We start from the raw sequence: 23665 nt of genomic DNA on the forward strand, positions 1-23665 counted from the left end.
CATAATTAAGATTTTTCATTTTAAAGTTTTGGAGTTTACAAAGAAAATTTGAAAGATACGGATCAATTCTGTCTGTTGCAGATACTGGGGGGCCTCACAGAAGTTAGTCAACCTCTGGGTTGCTTTAACATCTACCTGTGAATTGAGAATAATTACATACTTATATATATGTGAGTCCTTTGAGATAGAAGTTAAATGCAAAACAGGACTTTTGTTACCTAAACATGGTAGAACTTGATTTTTTTTTTTTGGAGAGGATATTTATTTGAGAGGAGAGAGATAGCGAGAGAGAGCAGGGGGTGGTGGGGGGAGGGCCAGGTGGGGAGAGGGAGAAGCAGGCTCCCCGCTGAGCAGGGAGCCCAGGGCGGGACTCAATCCCAGGACCCTGAGATCATGACCTGAGCCCAAGGCAGATGCTTAAGGACTGAGCCACCCAGGTGCCCCTGGAAAAGTGTATTTAATAACAAAATAAGATTATTTTGTGACTTGGCTGAAGTGAACAGTGAGCCTCTTACAGAAAATAATTTGTCAAAAGAATCGCCCAATTTATGTTTTACAACTTTAAACAAATAATAATTAAAACATATTTTTTAGTAGTTTGTCTTATTATTGTATGAACTTAACCAACTCATGGTATCTTTTTGAGATATTCACTAGGTGGTTTAAGACAAAGAGAACAATGTAACAAATTAAAGACCTACTTCATAAAGATATGAAGCAGTTAATGACTCAGGGCAGGGTACTTTTGAGGAAAGTCACAGAAATGTTTTTTTCTTGGTGATGGCCCCATTATTGATGGATTTTATAAAAACCGTGGTGTATTAGGACTCGCAAGGACTCTAGAAATAATCTAGTTCAACTGCTGTCATTTTATAGACAAAGAAACACAACCATACAGAGATTAAATGACTTGTCCAAGGTCACAGCACTGAGCTGATGCAGGGACTAGTTGATAAGGCCTTTCAGCTTCCTATGTAGGCTTTCTTCCATCACACTGGAATGCTGACCTAATGAGTAGAAACCAGATCATTCCTGTATAAAGTAGCAATGGAATTTGTAATACAGAATAGAGATGAAGAATAAGAGGTGTTCCCAGAGAATTTCAATGATTCCATAGAGCCATCTCCTAAAGTTACAGAAAGGAGATGACCCTGTCGTCAGTACACCCCAGTGTTATGCTATCTACCTCTCTTCACATTATATGCTGACTTTTGAAATTCACTGATCTAATGTCATGTGTTTTTACTGAATGGCTGTTTCATTGTTACTATGTACAAGTATAATGTATTTGTACATATAATGTATTTATACATTATACAATTTAGACTATGCTTTGCAAAATTTTTATTGTCTCTTTTCAGCAATCCAGTGGGGGTGAGTATATAATGATAAATAGGTCTTTTTTCAGGTTAAAATGAATCTAAATTCTCTGATTCTTCATCCTTCACACCCACAAATGGGACGGGCTTGTTTTCTTTTTTTTTTTTTTTAAGATTTTATTTATTTATTTGACAGAGAGAGACACAGCGAGAGAGGGAACACAAGCAGGGGCAGTGGGAGAGGGAGAAGCAGGCCTCCTGCTGAGCAGGGAACCTGATGCGGGGCTTGATCCCAGGACTCTGAGATCCTGACCTGAGCGGAAGGCAGTTGCTTAACCAACTGAGCCACCCAGGTGCCCCGGGATGGGCTTGTTTTTCTATGCCTGTTTTACATGTGACACTAAACAAGATCACGATGTGACTTATTCAAGGTCACTTCAGTTAGTGAGTGGTAAAAGGAATAAACTCACAGTTTCTGGTTTATTCCTTAGGCTGAAAGCAATGCGCCAGTCACATTATTAAAATAGAGTTCAACTTTAAGCATCTAGTGTGAACACTTTTTCTTTCTCCTTCCTCCCTCCCTCCCTTCCTTCCTTTTTAAAAACATCTTAAAAAGGATCAATTTATAACTTCAACGGGATTTTTTAAAAAAATAGGCCATTTCCTAAAGAGGTTGAGTGTGTATTTTGGAGTTGGACAGATGTGGGTTTGAAAGGCAGCTGTGTAACCCATTAGCTATGTGACCTTGGGCAGGTACCTCGTGTTGGTGGGCCTCAATTATTTTCTCTGTAAAAATGAGATTGATGATAAAAATAGCAAACAGCCATTTAGTGCCTATTATGTGCCAGGAAGGTATAAAACTTTACATCCATTTCAATTAATTATCCTAACAGTGCTCTATGGGAAACTGAAGTTGAGGGACTGGTGAAGTGGCTTTTCATGGCCACAGAGGAAGTGGCAGAGCTTAGATCTGAACCAAGATCAGCCTGACTCCAGAGCCGGTGCCTTTACCCATTACCCAATATCTACCTTATAGGGCTGATGATGATCAAATAAGGCAGATGTGGTATGTTGCACAGGCCTGACACATAAAGAGCTCCATCTGTATTAGGTTGAACCACCTGAAATTGCTTATATTTGATCATTTTTAACCTACAAAAATGGCCATTTCATATGGTTCAATCTAGAAGAAGATGATGAATTATGAATAGGTCAGTCAGGCTGAACGAATATTTTGTGAAACCAGTAGGAAATGAAAAAGTGATGCATGTTTCAGGTATTATTTTTTGACATGGGTCTTGGAAAGCAAGTTTCCTTCTGTTTGTCTTGTGACACTAGGTCGGTGCTATGCAATGACCTGGATATGAACGAGGTCCCTACAAACTTACCTGTGGACACTGTGAAGCTACGTCTAGAGAAGACTGTCATCCGCAGGATCCCTGCACAGGCCTTCTACTACCTGGTGGAGCTCCAGTACCTCTGGGTGACTTACAATTCTGTGGCCAGCCTTGATGTCAGCAGCTTTTACAACTTGAAGCAGTTGCGTGAGTTGCGCTTGGATGGAAATTCTCTGGCTGCCTTCCCTTGGGCATCTCTGCTGGACATGCCCCATCTGAGGACCCTGGATTTGCACAACAATAGAATAACTAGTGTGCCAAATGAGGTGGTCAGGTACCTGAAGAACCTTGCCTACTTGGATTTATCAAGCAACAGGCTAACCACACTACCACCAGATTTCCTGGAGAGCTGGTCCCACTTACTTACATCATCACAAAGCCTGGACCTTATACCACGAAGAATTATTCTTGGTAAGTTCAGAAGTCTCTGGGCTTCTCGGGTCCAGATAATTTGTTTTGCATGCCTTCAGTTGTCCAATCTTTTCATATGTATTGAATTTGGCTTCTTGCTCTCTACTTGCACTTTTGATGGGATGGCTCTTTATTTGGTTGACGTAGGTCAGCTGACCTGTTTACCCTGTGTAAAGTGTAATGGCTCTGTGTGTGTGCTGGAGTGAGGGCAGCAGTGCATGTGTTGGGGGAGGGAGAGGAGAGCGCCTCATAAACTGAGAGACTAATGCTGCTGTTAGCGAGCCTGGGCTGAGTGATAAAATCTACCAACCTGCCCTGATTCTGAGGGCACATCAGTGCTCCATGCTCTGCCACAGTCAACCTGCTCTGTTCTCTGTTCAGCCCTTCAGCAGGCTCTTCAGGAGTGGAAGAGGGGCACTGGCATCTTTATGAGGTGGCAGCGGATTTATTAGTTAGGGAGAATAGCTTCCAGATTTTCTTAATCTAAAAAGAAATGATGAAGACAATCTTCTAATGGATTAGTGTAGCTGTGATTTGTTTTGTAGACTTTGATCTTGACTTTGTTTAGGTTCTGTGGGTATTTGTCTTTGGTTCTTAAAGTATAAACTCCTTCCACTAAGTCTCTCTCTTCCTTTTTTTTGTATCTTCCTACAGTGCTTTGCATGGCACTCTGCACATGGTGAATGCCCAGTAAATATGGTTGCAGATTGAAATCAATGAGCTGAGACCCTTCTCAGGGGTACCTGTGGGCAGTGAGGCCTCTCATACTTATATGTGAGACATAAGCCTAAGGCTCTGAGCAATCAATTTGATCTCCTACTAAATTCTTGTTCACCCAATAAGGCTGTGTTGTCAGTTCACTCGTGATGTCCATCAGGGCCACGGAAGAGGTTGTATTTCACAGGATGAAAAGAACTGAGTGTTTGGCCAGTGAAATGACTTTTAAGCCTTTTGGTGTGAGAAGCAACTCGATGCTAAATTTGTGCCAGGAATCCCTATTGACCAATATCACATGCTCAAATATTTACCAAAGTGAAGTATAAATAAATAAAGATAACTTGAATTTTTTTTTATAAAAAGGAAAATGCTGTGGCACCACTTAAATGATTTTAGCATTGCTTTGGTTGAAATGTAAATGCATTTTGGTGCTTATGAGACTAAAAGTATGAGTGATTAGAACCAAATAGAAAGAGGAAAAATCATGTATTTATTCTATACCTATTTTATGTTTGCCTACTGCCTATCTAGTGCTTCAGACATTTTTATTAGAGAATAAAAGAAGTATTGTAGGGTGAGTGGAAAAAACATTAATTTAACGATAGTTGTGGAGTACTTCTTATTATGTACACCATGATAGGCCCCATGTAAACCTATACTGTAGTATTTATTTACTTTATTTTAGCCACTAATTTAGTTCTTAGGACTAATAGCTGGAAATTGTCTTAATTTAAATATTGAGATTCTGTTTCTCTACACATTTTTCTAAGTTTCTTTAGATTTACCAAGAGGGGATATATAGTAGAAAAAAAAGTCAAATTACTGAATTGCTATTAATAGCTCTCTAATGATTAGTTGCCAGTATTGCTAGTATCACTATAAAGAATTGATTTGGAGGACATTAATATTAACTCATTTTTAATGAGTTAAATCTGGATGAAAAATTAGGGATGAAATGAAAAGGGTTATGAATTTCACTGTCTACGGAGATAAACAGCTTTATCTATGTTATAGGGTTCAGATTCTGCTTCAAAACCATTCTTTAAAGGGGTAACATGAAAATGCTTTTGGTATAACATTAAATTTAAAAAGCAGGGTGTGTAATTGTACACGATCATACTATTTTAAAATGTGCAAAGAAAAAAACTGAAAAATACACTAGCTGGTTGACTCTGGCTCTTTGGGTGATGGGACATCTTTTCAGTATTCTGTATTTTCAAAATGTTCTGCATTGATCATGCATTACTTTTATAATAATGATGATAATCATAATAAATAACAAAAGACATTTTGAAACATGACTAGTCCTATGTGGCAGCTGATCTTCACAAGGCCATGCCTGCTATGTAATGAAAGGGAAAAAGACGTGCTCTCCTCTAAAAGACTAGCTCACTGTGAATCACACACAGAAAACTCAGTTTTCTCATCTGGAAAATGGAGGTAGGAGGACTCACTCCTTCTTGCTTATAGGATTGTAATGAGAATATTATGAGATAGTTTATGTGACAGTTCTTTAGAATATGAGGTGAACAGCCTCTAAGGTTATGATTTTAGATCAACAATAATCCATAGCAGCTGAGACTGAGATGGGAGTGTCTTATAAAGAGAGACTCCTCTATTTTAGCTTTTTCTGTTATTTTGCCTATATCTGAGTCTTCCAATTTCATCATTAAAATATGGTGATGAAAATCTGTTCTAGCTTTTCTAGAATTCAGTGTTTAACTGTAGCAGTTATAACTTTCCAGGTGCCCTGGAGAATTTACTTTTCTATTATTATAGTGGAATATAGTCTGTTTTATTTGTTAGTGTCTTGTGTTTATTATTGTTAGCAGATGGAAGTTCTGTTTGTAACAACAATAGTAATAGCTAATATTAACGGAGCTCAGGGCCAAACCTAGTTCTTATACTTTATAGATATAACTTCCGGTCTCATGTTAACCCTGTGGTAAGTACCATTTCATCCCTATTTTATAGTAGAAGAATTGAGACACACGTTAAGCCACGTGTCCAAATGGACCCATCACACAGTGATGGAGCTGGGGTATGAATACAGGTGGTTTGGCTCCACAGCTCATGCTGTTCCCCATTCCTTTGTCATGCAAGGTATTGTATGTAATAATACCAGAGTTCTCTTCCTCATATATGCATTACTGATCTCTTTAAGTCATGTATTTATTTAAAAAAAAATTAGGAAGAGGCTTTTCCATTCCTCCTCTTTTCTACATGAGTAAAAATATCAACTTAATAAAACTGTCCTCTAATGTATCATACAAACATAAAGTAGTGTCCTGCAAGTAAACATTTAAATGAACTGTGAAACTAGACTGGATTTTTTATTTGCAATACAGGTAAATTTCCATGGCCTCTTCCTCAGGGATACACAAAATATTTACACAGGCAGACTGTGTAAGGCCCAACTCTCTTTGTCTTGGAAAAAGCATGCAGGAGGAGAGGGCATAAAATGCTTTTTTGGGGGCTTTTTACTGGCACTCGAATTTGCTCAATTACAAACATGAGTGCTTTTCCTGTTCAGAATAAAGTTTACCTGAAGGGCAGTAGCCCCACGAGTATTCCCACAAAATTTTTCTAAAATGGCGTTCGTTTAATTCAAAAACACTCCTCAGTCCCTGTTGATATGCCTGTTCTTTTCGAGGCACAGAGGAGATAAATCCACATAGTTAACTCCTTGCCAGGTGCTCTTTTGGGGACTCCTTGGCAGTATCTCAGCCTTCAGGACAATGCCGTAAAATGGGTCTGTGATTATTACCTGCTTTGTACAGCTGGTGAAGACAGAGTCAAGTTTCAAGTTCAGTCCATCTCCAGAAATATCATTCTTTTGTTTTTAAAGCCTTTTCTAAATTGAGGAGTTGAGGTATAATTTGCATACGTGGATCTTAAGTGTACAGCTTAGTAAATGATGATAAATGAAATACCCCCACAAAACCAAACCCTCATTAAGATATGGAATAATTTCATCACACTGGAAAGTTCCCCTGCTCCTCTTCTCAATCAGTGTCCTCCATTTCAAGCAACCATTGTTTTTATTTCATTGCAGTAGGTTAATTTTGTCTGCCCTAGAATTTTACGTAAATGGAATCATGTAATATGTCCCTTGTGCCTGGCTTCTTTCATTTAGCATTATTGTTTTTGAGATTCATCCATGTCTTTACATGTATGGGTAGTTCCTTCTGCTGAATCATTTTCAGTTTTATGAATATATGAATTGTTCATCCGTTCTCCTGTTTTTGGACACATGGGCTATTACCAGTCTTTAGCTATTATGAATTAAGCTGCTATTAACATTCTTGTGCAAAGCTTTTTATAGCACATATTTTCATTTCTCTTGGATAAATTCCTAGTCTTCAAATTGCTAGGTCGCAGGATGGCTATATATCTTTTTAAGAAACTGCCAATTTTCCAAAGATGTTGTACAATTGTATACTCCCACTAGTACTGTACAAGAGTCTACTTGCTCCATAGCCTTACCAACACTTGATGTTGTCAGATTTTTCTCATTTCAGCCATTCCTGGGGGTGATGGGTCAGGGAGTGATTTGACATTGTGATTTTAATTTGCATTTCCCTGAAGACTAATCGTGTTGACCATGCTTTCATTGGGTTATTGGTCACTGCTACATTCCTTTATGCCAATATATAATTTTTAAATTTTTTATTATTAAATACAAACCTTTTGTTAGTTACATGTGTTATTGATATTTTCTCCAAATCTGTGATTTATTCATTTTCTTCATGGTATTTTTGGTAAGAAAGTTTTAAATTTTATTATTATTTTTTTAATTTTTCTTTTTTTTTATTTGACAGAGAGAGACACAGCGAGAGAAGGAACACAAGCAGGGGGAGTGGGAAAGGGAGAAGCAGGCTTCCTGCCGAGCAGGGAGCCTGATACAGGGCTCGATCCCAGGACCCTGGGATCATGACCTGAGCCAAAGGCAGACGCTTAACGACTGAGCCACCCAGGCGCCCTGAAAGCTTTAAATTTTAATGACATCTGATTTATCAGTTTTTTTCTTTTATAGTTAGTGCTTTGTGTGTCTCATCTAAGAAATATTTGCCTGCCTACAAGTCACAGAGATTCTATTTTCCTTATAGTTTTAACTTTTATATTCAATTTCTGGCTTTAATATTCTTAGCTTTTATGCTTATGACTGTGGTCCATCTCAAAACAATTTTTGAGTATAGTGTGAGGTAGGGGTTGAGGTTTTTTCCATGCAGATGTCCAGTTGTTCCCCCACCATGTGTGGAAAAGACCTTACTTTCCCCCGATTTGTTAAATGCCACTGCCACCACAAAACTGACTAAGGCATGGTTTTTGCTTTCAAGAGCTTATAGTCTGCAGAATTACTTTTGTACAGAAATTTATTGCTGACTTTTCATCAAAAAATAGCACATTTAATTCAACTACTGTGATGCATGGAAAACATTATCCTTTTAGAGAAGGAATAAGGCAAAGTTGATTTGCCCCTATCCAAGAATAGTTAGATGAGCTAAATTAATTAGTGCAAATTACTGTGATTGTGGTTGGTATGTTGCCTTGAAGGAATGCAGTACAAATAACAGTTTAACTTCAGGGAGTTTTTGTACCTCTGTCCCCAAAAGGAAAACAAAACAAAACACTTGATGAAAGGGGTTCAACACTCAGGTCACTATTATTATTCAGGTTTTAAAAGTTGTGCCTTTGACCTTGATATTTCAAAGCTAGAATAAATATATTTGAGGATTTAAAAATATTTTCCTGTTTTATATAACTTTAAGACATAGCCAGTTGGATTTTTATTTTTTTTATTTATTTAATTATTTTATATATTTTTTCCCCAAAGATTTTCTTTTATTTGACTTTTTTTTTTTTTATTTGACAGAGAGAGACACAGTGAGAGAGGGAACACAAGCAGGGGGAGTGGGGGAGGGAGAAGCAGGCCTCCCGCTGAGCAGGGAGCCTGATGTGGGGCTCGATCCCAGGACCCCAGGATCATGACCTGAGCTGAAGGCAGACACTTAACAACTGAGCCACCCAGGTGCCCCGGGTTAATTTTTAAAAAGAATTTTGTTTCAGGGGCGCCTGGGTGGCTCAGTCAGTTAAGTGTCTGACTCTTGATTTCAGCTCAGGTCATGATATCAGGGTTGTAAGATGGAGCCCCCGCATTGGGCTCCATGCTCTCAGAGACTCTGCTTGAGATTCTCTCTCTCCCTCTTCCTTGGCCCCTCTCCCTGCTCACGTGTGCACGCGTGCTCTCTTTCTTTCAAATAAGTAAATAAATCTTTAAAAAATTTTTTCTTTCACCATTAACACATTTATGATAGTTTCAAAGCATGAATAAAACCGTTAATGTTACAGTTCTTGGATCTTTCCCTATGTAGACATTTGTGCTCCAGACATCACTGCTTTGACATGTATTTATAGATAATAGCTCTTACAGCTGCCACCCATGGCTCTAGATGTTTTTAGGTGATGAAATGAGTTATGGTGGAAGGAATATTAGAAGATGCCATGAAACATCTGGGACTTAGGATTCTAAGCTACTTACAGAATCAAGGCAGTAATCTCTTTGTGCTTTAGTGTCCTCTGATGTGAAACTCAAAAGAATCATACTAACTTCCTGAGGTCAGGTAAGACAGATAGAGCTTCAGAATGAAAGCTTTAAAATAAAAGCTTTAAATTGGTATTTAAAATACCAAGCTTCAAATCCTGACTGTATCCAGTTGTATGATCTCAGGCAGATCCCTTAACCTCTCTGAGTGTTGGCTTTCTCCTCTTTAAAATGAGGATGATACTAAAGTTATCTAGCTCAGCTATTGTCAGGATCGAGGTAGAGAAATCCTTTAGCATGCTTAGCACTGTTGGAAGATAATTTTCCATGGCCTCTCACATTTCTGCAAGTCTTGTGAGCCAGAGGCCGTCACTGACTGTCTTTTGTCCTCAACTATCTTTTTAAGGATGTTTGTATACAGAACCGCTTTGGAAGGTAAAGGTATGTCTCCCTCCAGAGAAAGGGTAGGCATGTTTACTGTCCAGTATAATGAAGATAATGTCTTCCTCCAGAGCTGTAAACTGTCCTCCATCTCTTACCAGGAGTCTGTGTCTTCTGCCAACTGGCAGGTGTTGGCCATCTAAAGTAGGATAAAACTCAGATCCTTTATAATTCCTGACGGAGTACAATATTTGCCACATAGAAAGCAATCAATAACTGTCAACTTGTTTTGTTATTATTTTATAAAGCAAAAATCTAGCATAACAAGTGTTTTGAGAGCATAACATTTATCCACATAGTAATTATTACATGACAGAATGAATTTGATGTTTGCTGGCAAGTTGGATATTAAAGACTGGTCACAGATTCACAGGACTAAATGTAAGAGGAAGAAAGAAGTTCAAGGTAATTCACCTATAAATGAAATTTCTAAGATAGAAGATAAAAAAAACAGTCAGTTTTTACCAATACTGGAAGAAAAATATGAACCAATCATGAAGTGCTATGATAAAAATAGACATAAATATAAACAAAAATAGATGTAAAAAAGAATTTACGAATGAATGTTTAAATCTTCCAACATGGTTAGCATTTTTTAGGTTCTGTCTTTTCTCCTTATTAATCAATATATAATTAACTCTGCTGGTAAAAAGCCACAACCACAAACCTTTTTGAGATAAAGCCCCTGCAGCCTTGGGCTTTATGTGAGGCTGCTGTGGGACATCATCACCCTTAACATCCTTAGAGACTTTTGTCTGCTAAAGGCTCTGAAGCACCGTCTTAGATCTTTCTGGGGTCTTAGCAAATAATTTTATAGTTTCACCCTCCCTGGATCTGATTTTTGCTCAGAAGGCCTTTCTTAGTTTGAGAACTTTGGAGAGGCCAGGAGTAAGAAGGAGGTTTTTTTTTTTTTACTTTTTTTACTATGTTCAGTTTTATTATTGAACCCAGCAAGTTTCGGCTCCTTTCTCTTTAACAGTTCTTCCTTACCTGCTGTCTGTCCTTTCCCATTTTACCATAAGCAGCAAGAAGACGCCAGGTAGCACTCTCAGCACTTGGTGTGGAAATAGCGAGAACATTCGTTTCATTGAGTGCACTTTATACTTTCCATGTTAACCACAGGTGACAGTGTTTCCCAACTTTCTGCTACTCCATCAAAGGTCTCCTTTCCTCTAGTTTCCAATAGTTACATTGTCCTCACTTTCCTTGAAAGCTCTCACTGATGGTCCCCTTGAAGGCCAACGCACTTCTGCTAACAGTTCGAAAGCTGAGGGAGGCAGTCCTCCAATTGGAGGCTGTCAGCTAACTGTATTCCTTGCTGCTAAGTCTCTCTTGAAAGGGATTTGAGCAGTGCACCTTCTTGGCCACCACGTATGACATTCGTGCCAAGCTCTGTTCCTGCCTCTGCCCGTCTCCAGTCTTATTTCCTGACATTGTCTGCTTCTCACTCTATACTTCTGCTACACAGAACTTGTACTACCTTCATAGGTCTTCAAATCACACAAAACCATGACATAGTGTGGACTGAATTAGGTGCCTCTCTACACCCTCCAATATCTACAATAAGTACTTTCCTAGCACCCTAGAAATATCTCTAGCCCTGTATTTCTAGGGTTCTGTGGTACTTGGATTAAAACCTTGGCTTGGATGCTGATTAAGCTATATGGCCCTGCTCAAATCATTTGATTTCTCTGTACCTCAGCTTCTTCATTTTTAAAATGGGGATAGTAATCCTCTTCCTCATCTTTTGGGATTAAATGAAACAATACAGATAAGTACTTAGAACAGAGCCTTGTCCAGAGTAAATGCTCAATAAATGTTGGCTATGATCTTTAATGACCTGACCTGACAGGCTCTGTTCATTGAGGTAGCCAAATTGCAGGGCAAAACTGACAGGGAGGTGATTCCATTTCATCTCTCAAAGCACTTGTTTTTAGGGAGACAGTGCAGACCCTTGCTTGCCCAAGAGGCTGTGATGTAAACGGAAGTCAACAGAATAACCTTTATCAATCTTTTCCTCCCTCCTGGTTTAGGTCTGCAGGACAACCCTTGGTTCTGTGACTGTCACATTTCCAAAATGATCGAGCTGTCAAAAGTTGCTGACCCTGCTGTAGTGCTTCTCGATCCACTGATGATTTGTAGTGAGCCTGAGCGCCTGACAGGGATTTTGTTTCAGCGGGCTGAGCTGGAGCAATGTGTGAAGCCGTCTGTTATGACCTCAGCCACCCAGATCACGTCTGCTCTGGGCAGTAATGTTCTGCTGAGGTGTGACGCTTCTGGCTACCCTACCCCACAGCTCACCTGGACCAGATCCAACAGCTCACCAGTTAATTATACAGGTACTTTCTTTTTTCCTGTCTTTAAAGATTTTATTTATTTATCTGAGAGAGAGACAGAGCATGGGCATGGGGAGGGGCAGAGGGTGAGGCAGAAGGAGAAGCAGACTCCCGCCAAGCAGGGAGCCCGATGCGGGACTTGATCCCAGGACCCTGAGATCATGGTGTGAGCTGAAGGCAGACTCTTAACCGACTGAGCCACCCAGGTGCCCCCAAAATTGGCTAGTTAATTCTAATAAAATATGCCAAGACTGTTGGGTGAAAGGAATTTGAAAGGTTCGTTTTATTGTTTAATATTTTCCTCAGTATATCTAACTACATAGATATTAGAAAATCTGATTTTTTTTTTTTTTTTTTTTTTTTTTAGATAGAAAACAACATGATCCAGTGGATGGATGATTGCAAGTAAGGCCCTTTGTCTTGCTGCATCATCTTGGATATGGCTCACTTTAAAATGCATAACTATTACAGTTTTCTTAGAAAAGATTTTCATACAGGTTTCTCATTTTTGAATGATCATTTAAATAATAAATTACATGCAAACCTTATCATGAAGCAAAAAGTATAATTTTTAGAAATATTGATTACATAGACTTTTTAGATCCTACTATGACCAACTCAATGTTTTGGTCTTAGTTTCAATAGTGATATTCTAATGAATTAAAGTGATATATTTTTAAAAACTCCTTAAAATTAAATGTAAATCAAAGTAAAAGTAATGAAACCTGATGGAATAAGAAATAGTTAAGCCCTAATATTCTTATAAGTAGATAGTAAATGGCCCACAGCTTATTGTAGTAAGTTAAATTTTGGGATACTAAGATACTGCTTAGCACATTATTATTCTACAGAAAGCTTCAGAAATCAAGACAGAATGGTAATAAGTTAGATTTTAGTGTTTAGGAAAGTAAAATTCCAATTTTGCAAAAACTATATATTATTCTACAAATAAAAGGATCCATGTTTTACTAATTTATCTAGATTAAATATAAAATGAAAGACTGAGAATACTAATTATGACTTCTCTATGCCAGAAAATGATCTGCTATGCCATCTGCTGTGTATGGATAGATAGCATTTTATTACAATGAAAAAATATTTGAGGAAATATTTAAGATCTTGTAAAAACCATTTTATGGGACCACAGTGAGTTAAAATTGGAGGGCATCCTTGAGATCACTTTGTCTTATCCCCTTATTTTAAAAGTACAGAAACAGAGGCCTAAAGACGCTGACTTGTCTGAAATTACATACTAGTATGTGAACAAACGTTTACTAAAACCAAGTCTCCCAATTGATACCCTTGTGTCTTTTTAAAATACCATTCTCCATATAGACCTCATTGTACTTGGCATGTCCCAGACCTTCATGTAGACAATTTACAGAACTATCACCTTCCGTCAGAGACTGGTGATAGTGTGCCATTTCCCTCTTGGTTTATGTGAAAGGGATGCATGTGGAACCAGATCGGTTAGCGTGTTGCTTGAGTTTCTCCTTTTTTTCCCCCTCACAGAGTATATATATATTTTTTCTTACAGTAATTCAGGAATCTCCAGGGGAAGGAGTCAGATGGTCCATAATAAGCTTGACAGGCATTTCTTACAAGGATGCTGGGGATTACAAATGTAAGGCCAAAAATCTGGCTGGAATGTCAGAAGCTGTGGTTACTGTGACAGTGGTTGGTGTTGTCACGACCACCATATCATCAGATGCCTCTGAAAGAACTGGAGATCACCCTGAGGAAGAAGTCCAGCCAGGAGCTAGAGCTACATCCATACCTGGTTCATTGTCATCTCCCTGGCCTTCTTCCTCCCCTGCTTCTTCCATTTTTCTTTCTACTTCTACTTCATTTCCTCCCTCCACTGCTTTCTTCTCCTCATCTCCTTTCCTCTCCTCCATCGCTTCTTCAGCCACAACTCTAAGCACTAGAATTTCAACAAGCCCCACCACGGCCAGCCAGCAGTCACTCCAGCTCCACCCAGATGGGAAAAGAAATTTAAAGGTGGAGATGGGTGGAAGTAAGCTTCCCTCAGCCAGTGCAAGTAAAAAAGAAGAGTTGGCATTGGTGGATCAAGCGACGCCAATGGAAAAGAATGCCACGATAGAAAATCTCAGGGTAGTCGGTGAGACTGAAGAGAGTGTGACTTTGATGTGGAACACCATCAACACCACACGTAAGTCTGAGATGACAGTATGGTACTCCAAGTACGGTGAGAAGGACCTGCTGCTGCTGAGTTCAGACTCCAGCAAGAACCAAGTAACCATAGATGGCTTGGAGCCTGGTAGGCAATACACAGCATGTGTCTGTCTGAAAGGAATGCCTCCCCAGAAAGACCAATGTATCACCTTTTCTACTGACAGAGTTCGAGAAGAAGGTGATTCTCGAGTGTCTTTTCTTGTTGTGGTGAGCGGTACTGCCTGTGTCGTTGTCTTGCCATTGATTTTTTTCCTGTTGTACAAAGTTTGTAAACTGCAATGTAGGTCAGAATCCTTCTGGGAAGATGATCTGGCAAAAGAAACTTATATCCAATTTGAGACCCTGTCCCCCAGGTCTCAAAGTGTAGGGGAACTTTGGACGCGAAGGCATAGAGATGATTCAGAAAAACTGCTGCTTTGTTCTAGGTCAAGTGTGGAATCTCAGGTGACTTTTAAAAGTGAAGTTTCGAGGCCAGAGTATTATTGCTAAGGTTTCACAGCTTAGGTACATGTGAACTCCACAAAGTTCCTTCCACGCAATTAAGGATTTGAGGATGTAGTTGACCCTCTGACTGGATGACTTTTGTTCAGACTTTCACATCCTCTATGAAAATCACAAATGGAGTGCTTTTAATTGTGCTTAAAAAAAACTACCTTGTGAGGGGCACCTGGTTGGCTCAGTCAGTAGAGCCTGCAACTCTTGATCTCAGAGTAGTAAGTTCGAGTCCCACGATGGGTGGAGAGATTACTTAAAAGCTACCGTGAGACTTCTGAACTGAAAAAACAGATAGTCTTGATTTTTGTTGTGTGGAAGATGTCCATAGAAATAATTTTTGGGGTAGTGCTTAATAAGTTAGTAGTATGTTTTAGGGTATTGTTTTAGTTCTTAAAAATAAATTGATGTGAGAATTGTTGTAAAAAAGTGAAGTCTGAATTTTAAAAAGATAGTTTTTCTGGGACATGAAGAAAGATTAGTATAACCAGCTAAGCCTTGATGTTCATCATGTTTGAAGCACTTTATGGCATCTGCTGTGGGTATTTACTGCCGTTGCCTAGTGGGCGAGAGTGAGAAAGGACAGAAATTTGCATTCACTAAGGTTAAGTCCAACCCAATGGAGAGGGAGGGCTCCAACTCTTGGTACCATTATGCATTACAGGACTGTACAGTTGTATTAATATTGTAAGAAAAATTTTTCCATTAGCCTTAGAAATATAGGTATTAGCAAAAAGAAGTTTAAAAAGAGGATCATGAAAATAGTAAGGCCAATTCTAAAAATATTAACCATTGCATCCTCATACATTTGCTAATAGACTGTATGGATCTTTAAAAAAAAGTAAGTGCTCATTTTGAAACAATCTCTTTAATATTGTGATATTGACTCTTCTCTTCCTCTCCTTTTCTCCTTCTCTCCCTCCACCTTCCTTCCTTCATTTCGGTTTCCCCTTCTGCTTTGTCAGAAGATGTTCACGTAGCCAGAGGACCACAGCTAAGCTGTTTGTCTTTTGCCATGTTATATTTTCATTTCCTGGCTACAGGGAAGAACTTTGAAAGTCTTTTTTAGATCTGAAAAGGAGGTTTTAGGATTTTGAAGAGCAGTTTCAATTGATTAACTTGGTCAAATTTTCTAGGTAAAAAAACATGAGGGATATTGAACTAGAGTGGGGCACACAGATAGGAAAGGGGCTTCATACATAAAATTTAGGTTTTTTTAAAAAAAGTTTATCACCACCTTTACTAAAGACTATATTCTCTTTACACTGGAGACTTTGGAGTACAGAACATATTTATTAAGGTGTGTCAGGAGTCTTGAAATACTCTGAGAAGCAAGTTCTAAGAAAATCCTGTATTTTGCATAAGCAATAGATTGGCTTTAATGTAACATATCATGGGTATTATAATACAAGGAACTGGACAATGAAAAATTGTTCATTCCAAATAGAATTAAATTAAAAAGGAAAAAGAATTCTGGTTTAGACATACTCTGTATATTAGGAGGAGACCAGCATGGATGGAAGGCCTGTCCAAAATGCCCAAATGTATAATTTCCTCTCCTTTCCTTCTCTTTCCTTTCCAGCCTGTTTGTCCTTGGTGCTTTCATCACTGAGTGCATTGTCTCATCATCTAACAGTTTTAAATTCAGTATGCATTGTTAAGATTTGTTAGAAAAATACCTTTTACAGACAGTTTTGTCTCTAGCTTCAAATTCCATTGGGATCAACTTATTTTAAATTAAAAGACTGCAAAAACTTGCACTTTTTTACTTTAAAGATATCATGGAATTCACTGCCATATTTAAAAGGTTCATACAGACTGCCAAAGTACTACCAGGTTAGAAATAATGACTACTGGAGAATGTTACGGACTACTGAGTCAAATGGCACCCAGATTGTACAAAGGAGGGTTATCTGTTAAGAAAGGAGACTTGGCCCACCCTGATCAGGTAAATTACTGACTGTCCTCATAACCAAAATGCTGGTGTGGAGGGGAGAAATCACCTCTGTCATCTTCAGCTTCATGGTCTTGGCCCATGAAGTGAGTCCTAAGTAATGTGTTACTAATAGTGAAAGAACTAAAATTGTAAGTCAGCTACTTTCTAAAAATACTTACACTTGAGTGTAGTCAAATGATATCTGATGGTATCATTGCTCCTACGTTCTTACAGGTATGCTTTCCTGAGTGGGAGGAAAAGGTTGACGTAGCAAGTAGCATGAAAGTCTATGTAATCAAGAGCCTGTTTATCAGTGTCACTACCAGCATTGCAGAGAGCAATCAGAACTGACATATAGCCAGTTATATGTATATGTGTATATGTATACATATGTATACATATACACACATATGTATATATGTGACAATTAAATATGATTACAATGTTTTACTTTCAGACAAGGTACATTTGAGGTCTGTCTGTAAAACTTGGGTAAATGGTGAGGGTGTGTCACATGGGAGACTATCATAAATGATGTGCTATGATATAAAAAATGTTGAGAAATCCAAGCTCATGGTTTATGATGGCCACAAAAGAAAACCCTGGACTCTAGAGTCAGACAAGTGCCCTGGACTTTGGGAAACTTCCACAAAAGTTCAAAGACAAAAGAAATTTTTCTTTAAAGATTTTATTTATTTGACAGAGAGAGAGACAGCAAGAGAGGGAACACAAGCAGGGGGAGTGGGAGAGGGAGAAGCAGGCTTCCCGTGGAGCAGGGAGCCTGATGCGGGGCTCCATCCCAGGACCCTGGGATCATGACCTGAGCTGAAGGCAGACGCTTAACGACTGAGCCACCCAGGTGCCCCAAAGACAAAAAATTTTCAACCCACAGACTTGAGTCTCAAAAAGGGATTATGGCTAACAAAGGGAGATTTTAAAAACCCAAAAACTTTTAGCTGAATAACTGCAAAATATTTAAATAAAACAGGAGACAGCTCAGGAAAGTTGAATGGCTGTCTACTCATCTGAAAGTTTAAATATATGTAGAAGACATAAAGAAGGAAGAGTAATCAAGGATGAAGGTAGAGGTGCAGCAAATCTATTATGAAAGTGCCATAAACTAGAGCCCCCAGTAAACTGAAGATCAAAAATATGGTAAAGTTGACCAGAAGGAACTGGAAGGCTTTTCTGTTGTAGTTGTTAAAAAGAAAAAAGAAATAATAAGTCTACTGTTTAGAGATGATAAGAGAAAGTATATCAAAGAAGTAGCAGAATCATTCAACTCCTATTTTTTCTTCTCTTTTCTAAATGGGTTTTTCAACTGAATATGGAGAAGAAACGATGAAAAGTGAAAATTTTAGCCCAAGATAGGTAAGGGATTAGTAAATTAACTCCAGGATATTTTAAATGAGGCCAGATGAATTACCAGGATGGTAACAGAATTTTCAGCCATAATCTCAGAGCTACTGTTTAGTAGTCTTTGAAAAGTCATGGCAAATAGGAGAGATACCACAGATCATAAATGACTAACTTTCATCTTTATTTTTGAAGATTAGAATAGGGTAGGTTTTGGAAATTATGGGCACCTTGATTCATGCATGCAGAATTGACAACAGATTGTTAAAAGGCTTGTTTTTGAGCATGCAGAAATGAATGTTATGGTCATTAGCAGTCAACAAATGTCAACTAAGGAGAAGCTTTAATAAACCAGTATGGCTTATTTTTAAGGAGGTTACTAGGCAGATAGATCAAAGGACTGCTTGAAAATCAAATAGTAGCTAGCCCTTGTTATTTGTCCTTCCTTGATGGAGTAATAAGGGTTGCTTCCTCTCAAAAATGTCTAGTAATGGCTTTAAGTAACACGAGAAAGTGTTTGTTAGGGTGCCTTTCCCCTATTTAGCATTTTTATAAATGACTGAACACAGACTTCTCAGCTCTGCAGAGGACATGAAAATAGACAGGATATCTTAAGTTGGTGCTTCTCAAACTTCTCCCCAGAATATTCCTAATGGAAAGGGAAAGTAAACATGTACATCTGAGAAACCAGGGCAATTATCCTAAGTGGCTGCCAAAAGAGAGACATTTCTCTGAATTATTTTGTCTTAATTAAAAACTATGTGAATTTCCACTCTATTTCATATTTTTAAAAAAATATAATTCTCTAATCAACTTCTTTCTTTCCTTCCTTCCTCCCTTTCTTTTTCTTTCTTTTTTGTAAAAATGGCATCTCTGTGCCTCTGAATACTTTGGCACATATTCCCCTGAGATGCTCTGCTTATCTTCATCCAAGTCAATCATAAAAACCTTAAGTAGAATAGGGTAAAAAACAGAGAACTATGGCTCTCTATTAGAGGCTATTTCATGCTGAATAAAGCCATCAATAAATGCACTTATAGGATAGGTAAGGCACCAAATCTTGAAAAGGATCTTAATAAGATGGCATATTAACAGAATTAAATCTAACAGGGATAAATATAAAAATTTGCATTTAAACTGGCACAAGTATGGGTGTTCAAGTGATAAAAAAAAATCTGTGACTTGAGATGTTTAATTTAGATTTAGAATGATTCCAATCATTCTATGAACCAACAGAGTTATGTAATTGCTAAGTATGGTAGCATTAAATTACTTTAATATAAGTGGTAGACAGACCAAGAAAGGTAACAGTCCCTCTATGTTCTGCATTAATAAACCATTTTTACAAGAGCAAGTTTAATTTGGGTGCCAAATTTAATAGGGACCTTGATAAACTATGGAGCATCCATAGAAAGAAAACTAAGATCACCGAGCCTCTAGAAACTTTATCATGCAAGAAAGGGTTAAGAACCTAGAGCACATAGACTAGGAGGAGACCAGATGAGCTTAGTGCAGTACATGTTGTCCTGGAGCATGGTGCTGAGGAGCATCTACATAGGTTGTCAAAATGGAGGTCACTGGGTTCCGCAGGTAGAAACTTGGATTCAGCAGCCTGGGGCCTTGGAAGGTGAGGTGAAGACTCTGGATGTAGAAGCAGTATTCGAATTATAAAGAAGCAGAGTGGCTCCACATTAAAAAAACCAATAATCTTTCCTGGTAACAACTAGAGTTAGAGAACAGCATAGAAAGGCATACTGCAATAATATCATTTAGGACATTCATGGATATTCCAGGAGTCAGGGATGATACAGAAGGGACACTGAAGGACACTGTAGACTGAAAGTCCTCTGGTCAATCATTTGGACTATAGCAGAGAGAAAGAAAAATTAATAAAAGTATATTCATTGGTTTTAGTGGAAAGAGAATGCTAACATTTGTATTTATGAATAGCCACTTTTTTGTTTAATTTATAATAAAGTTGATTTTGTATACAAACATCTGACTCTTGATTTGTTTAAACAGTGCATATGTTGATGTTGTTTTCCTTTTATGCAGTTAATTTCAATTAAGTGGTTGGATGAAAGAGTTATTGTAATTTTTTTCTCTTTGGCGTAGGATATAACACTGATGATTTATTTCTTAATTATTCAGGGAAAAACCACCCAATGTTTATGGATTATTTTGGTACAATTTGTAAGCACAATTTAGTCCTTAGAGAAAAGCAGCAATTTTTGAGAATACCATGAACTACAAATTGCCTGCAAAAGAAATAAACATCAAATTCCAACAAATGTCCTGCCATTGGTGCAGACTGGGGAGTATGGACAGCCAGAGAAGGAAGTGTTAAAGGACTGCAAGAAAGAAGAGAGCCAAGAGTATATGAAAAGCAAAGACAAAATCACCAGAAAACAAAAGACAAATATCAAGTGCAAATATTTGGACCTTGCATCTGAGACTTGGTAGTTCCAGAATGAGCTATAGGGAAGAGACATGAAAGTGAGTGGGACCAGAGTTGGAAGCCTTGGAAAAGCATTGCTTCTAAGAGAAGGAGCTAGAGTACGGTGGTAATCACTAAAGACATGGTATTAAGAAAAAAGAAAGAAGCAAGAGGGGGAAATTAAAGCAAATGCACTGACATTGATCATTTAATACATTTAATTGAAGAGCAAAGACTAAAACAAGAGTGGGTACATGAGTGGAAGAACTATGTGAACAGTGTACAAATGGACAGAGTAGGAAGAATGCAACTAAAAAATGGAAGAAGGAAGACAGAAATAGGAGAGTAGAAGATTAATTGCCTGCTATACCAGTAATAAGTGGAAGTCAAGGATACTGTTTAAAAATTATAGACCAAATAGTAAAATGTTAAGTAGGAAAGAAAAGAATTAAAAGCACTATAAAAGGCCCTTTAAAACAACAAAAACAAAATGCATGCCTTTCTAAAACCCAAATGAAATTAAAAAACAAACAAAATAAACAAGCAAGACATGAAATAGAGAAAGATTAAAACTATTTGTTTTTAAAGACAGAAAAATATCCTCAGGGTTTCCAAGCAAAAAGGTCAAATTACTTAAAAGGTTAAGAAACTTAGATAGTCATCAGACTTCTAAAAAACAACATACTAAACAATGTACAGGGCGCCTGGGTGGCTCAGTTGGTTAAGCAACTGCCTTCGGCTCAGGTCATGATCCTGGAGTCCCCGGATCGAGTCCCGCATCAGGCTCCCTGCTCGGCAGGGAGTCTGCTTCTCCCTCTGACCCTCTTCCCTCTCGTGCTCTCTGTCTCTCATTCTCTCTCTCTCAAATAAATAAATAAAATCTTTAAAAAAATATATAAACAATGTACAGCAGAGAGGCCTTTTGAGGAAACTCAGGGCAAAGAAAATGTAAGCCAGGAATCTTCTTTACAGTTAAGCTACCCTTTGAGGCTAAAGAGGATAAAAAGCTATTTTCCCCTTTTCCTAAGAGGTTTAGTGGTTTAAAGCATACTTTGCACATGATTTTGTCAGGGAGGAATTTGGAAAGAGCTTAGCTGGGTTGTTAATTTCTGATGCTATCATGTCAGCTGGGATGGCTGAGGCTGAAGAATACACCTGCAAGATAGCTTCTCTACTCACATGTCTGTGCACTGGTGGGGACAGTGGAAGGCTGGGTTTAGATGGGTCCCTCCCCTTCTCTGCATAGTTTCAGGGCCTCTGCACAGTCTCTGTAGCTGAGTTGTCAGACTCTTATGTGGTGGTTCAGGGATTCAAGAAACCAAAGCAGAAATGGACAGTCCTCTTAAAAAATACACCCAGAACAACATATTCTGTTGATCTAAGTAGTTACAGCCCAATCCATAATCAACGGGGGAGGCAAACAGACCCCATCTGTCAACAGAAGTGTGTAAAAAAATGTCCATCATCTTCAATCCAGCAAGTAGAACCTCCCACCTAGACATTAAAAAGCAAAACAATAAACAACCCTTGGTGAAAGCTAAAATATGAGAAGTTTCAGAATTTCTGAAAAATAGGGATAATTTAAAATTCTATATATAAAAATCAAGATACTTTAAAAAAACAATCAGCAGAATATTCATAGTGGCAAATATATGTCAATAAAAATAAAAGTGAATAAAAATAAGTAAACTAAATTTCCAAAAAAATTAGAAAAAGCAAAAAAGTAAGCAAAAAGAAGCAAATACTGAAGGCAGAAATAGACATTAATGAGGCAGAAAATTAAAAAATAGGAAATCAAATAAATCAAATTCTGGTTTTTTTTAAAAAAAAATAGAGATGGGGTGCCTGGGTGGCTCAGTTGGTTAAGCTACTGCCTTCGGCTCAGGTCATGAGCCTGGAGTCCCGGGATCGAGTCCTACATTGGGCTCCAGCTCAGCGGGGAGTCTGCTTCTCCCTCTGACCCTCCCCCCTCTCATGTGCTCTCTCTCATTCTCGCTCTCTCAAATAAATGAATAAAATCTTAAAAAAAAAATAGAGATGAACCACTAAGAAATTTAATTTTAAAAGGGGATAAAGGGCAAATATACAACATAAAATGACGAGAGAAATAACTACTGATACACAGAAAATTTTAAAAATCAGAAGACTATTTTGCATACCAATATGTAAATAAATTAGAAAACCTAGATGAAATGCATCATTTCATAGGAAAATACGATTTACCAAAATGGACCCAAGTATTGATAGAAAGCATAAGCAGAGCAGTTATAAAAGAGTTAAAAGAAGCTATCAAGGAACTGTCCCACAAAAGTAACTGGGCCCAGATGATATCATAAGGAAATTCTTCAGAAGAGACCAAAAGAGATAATCTTAGTGTTACTTAAACCACTTCAGAGAAAATGAAGGAAAATTTTCAAATTCTTTTTACAAAGCAATTATAACACTAATATCGAAATATGATAAAGATAATTTAAAAGGAATAGTTCACATATCATTTATGAATATTGACATAAAAAAACAAAATAAAATTTTAGTGAAGAGACTTCAACACCACATTAAGAAAACATCATGACAAAGTAGGGTTTATAAAGAAATGCAAGGATAGTTCAATATTAGGAAGTCTATTAATATAAACTACTATATTAATACATTCATAGTTCTGAAAAGCCTTTGAAAAAAGTCAACACTTATTCCTAATAAAAACTCTCAAGAAAATAAAAATAGGTGAATAATTCCTTTATGCATGATATTCATATATCCATAGACCACTGATAGGAAATGTCACATATCATTGATATGATTAGGGTTGACATATACACACACATATATTAATGTATACACACACACATGAAGTGTATGTGTCCATATGTACACACACACACACACACACACACACACACACACACACACACACACAAAGGCAACGTTTTACCCAACATGAAAACAGGCATACCCAGTGGGGCTCCTGGGCGGCTCAGTTAGTTAACTATCTGCCTGATCCTGGGATTGAGCCCTGCATGAGCCTGCTTCTCTCTCTCCCTCCGCCTGGGGCTCCCTGTGCTTGTGCATGCACTGTCAACTA

The 23665-nt window shown here is 37.9% G+C and overlaps 1 protein-coding gene across 1 annotated transcript; it reads left to right on the forward strand.

Moving 5' to 3' along the window:
* The first annotated feature begins 2680 nt into the window (after positions 1-2680).
* LRIT3 (leucine rich repeat, Ig-like and transmembrane domains 3) lies at positions 2681-20092 on the forward strand. Its single transcript, XM_027600460.2, has 3 exons — positions 2681-3127; positions 11864-12169; positions 13704-20092. The coding sequence occupies exons 1-3, from the start codon at positions 2683-2685 to the stop codon at positions 14849-14851; spliced, it is 1899 nt and encodes a 632-aa protein (XP_027456261.1). The 5' UTR covers positions 2681-2682; the 3' UTR covers positions 14852-20092.
* Positions 20093-23665: the final 3573 nt, after the last annotated feature.

The sequence above is a fragment of the Zalophus californianus genome, chromosome 2 (assembly GCF_009762305.2).
Source record: "Zalophus californianus isolate mZalCal1 chromosome 2, mZalCal1.pri.v2, whole genome shotgun sequence".
Classification (NCBI taxonomy): domain Eukaryota; kingdom Metazoa; phylum Chordata; class Mammalia; order Carnivora; family Otariidae; genus Zalophus; species Zalophus californianus.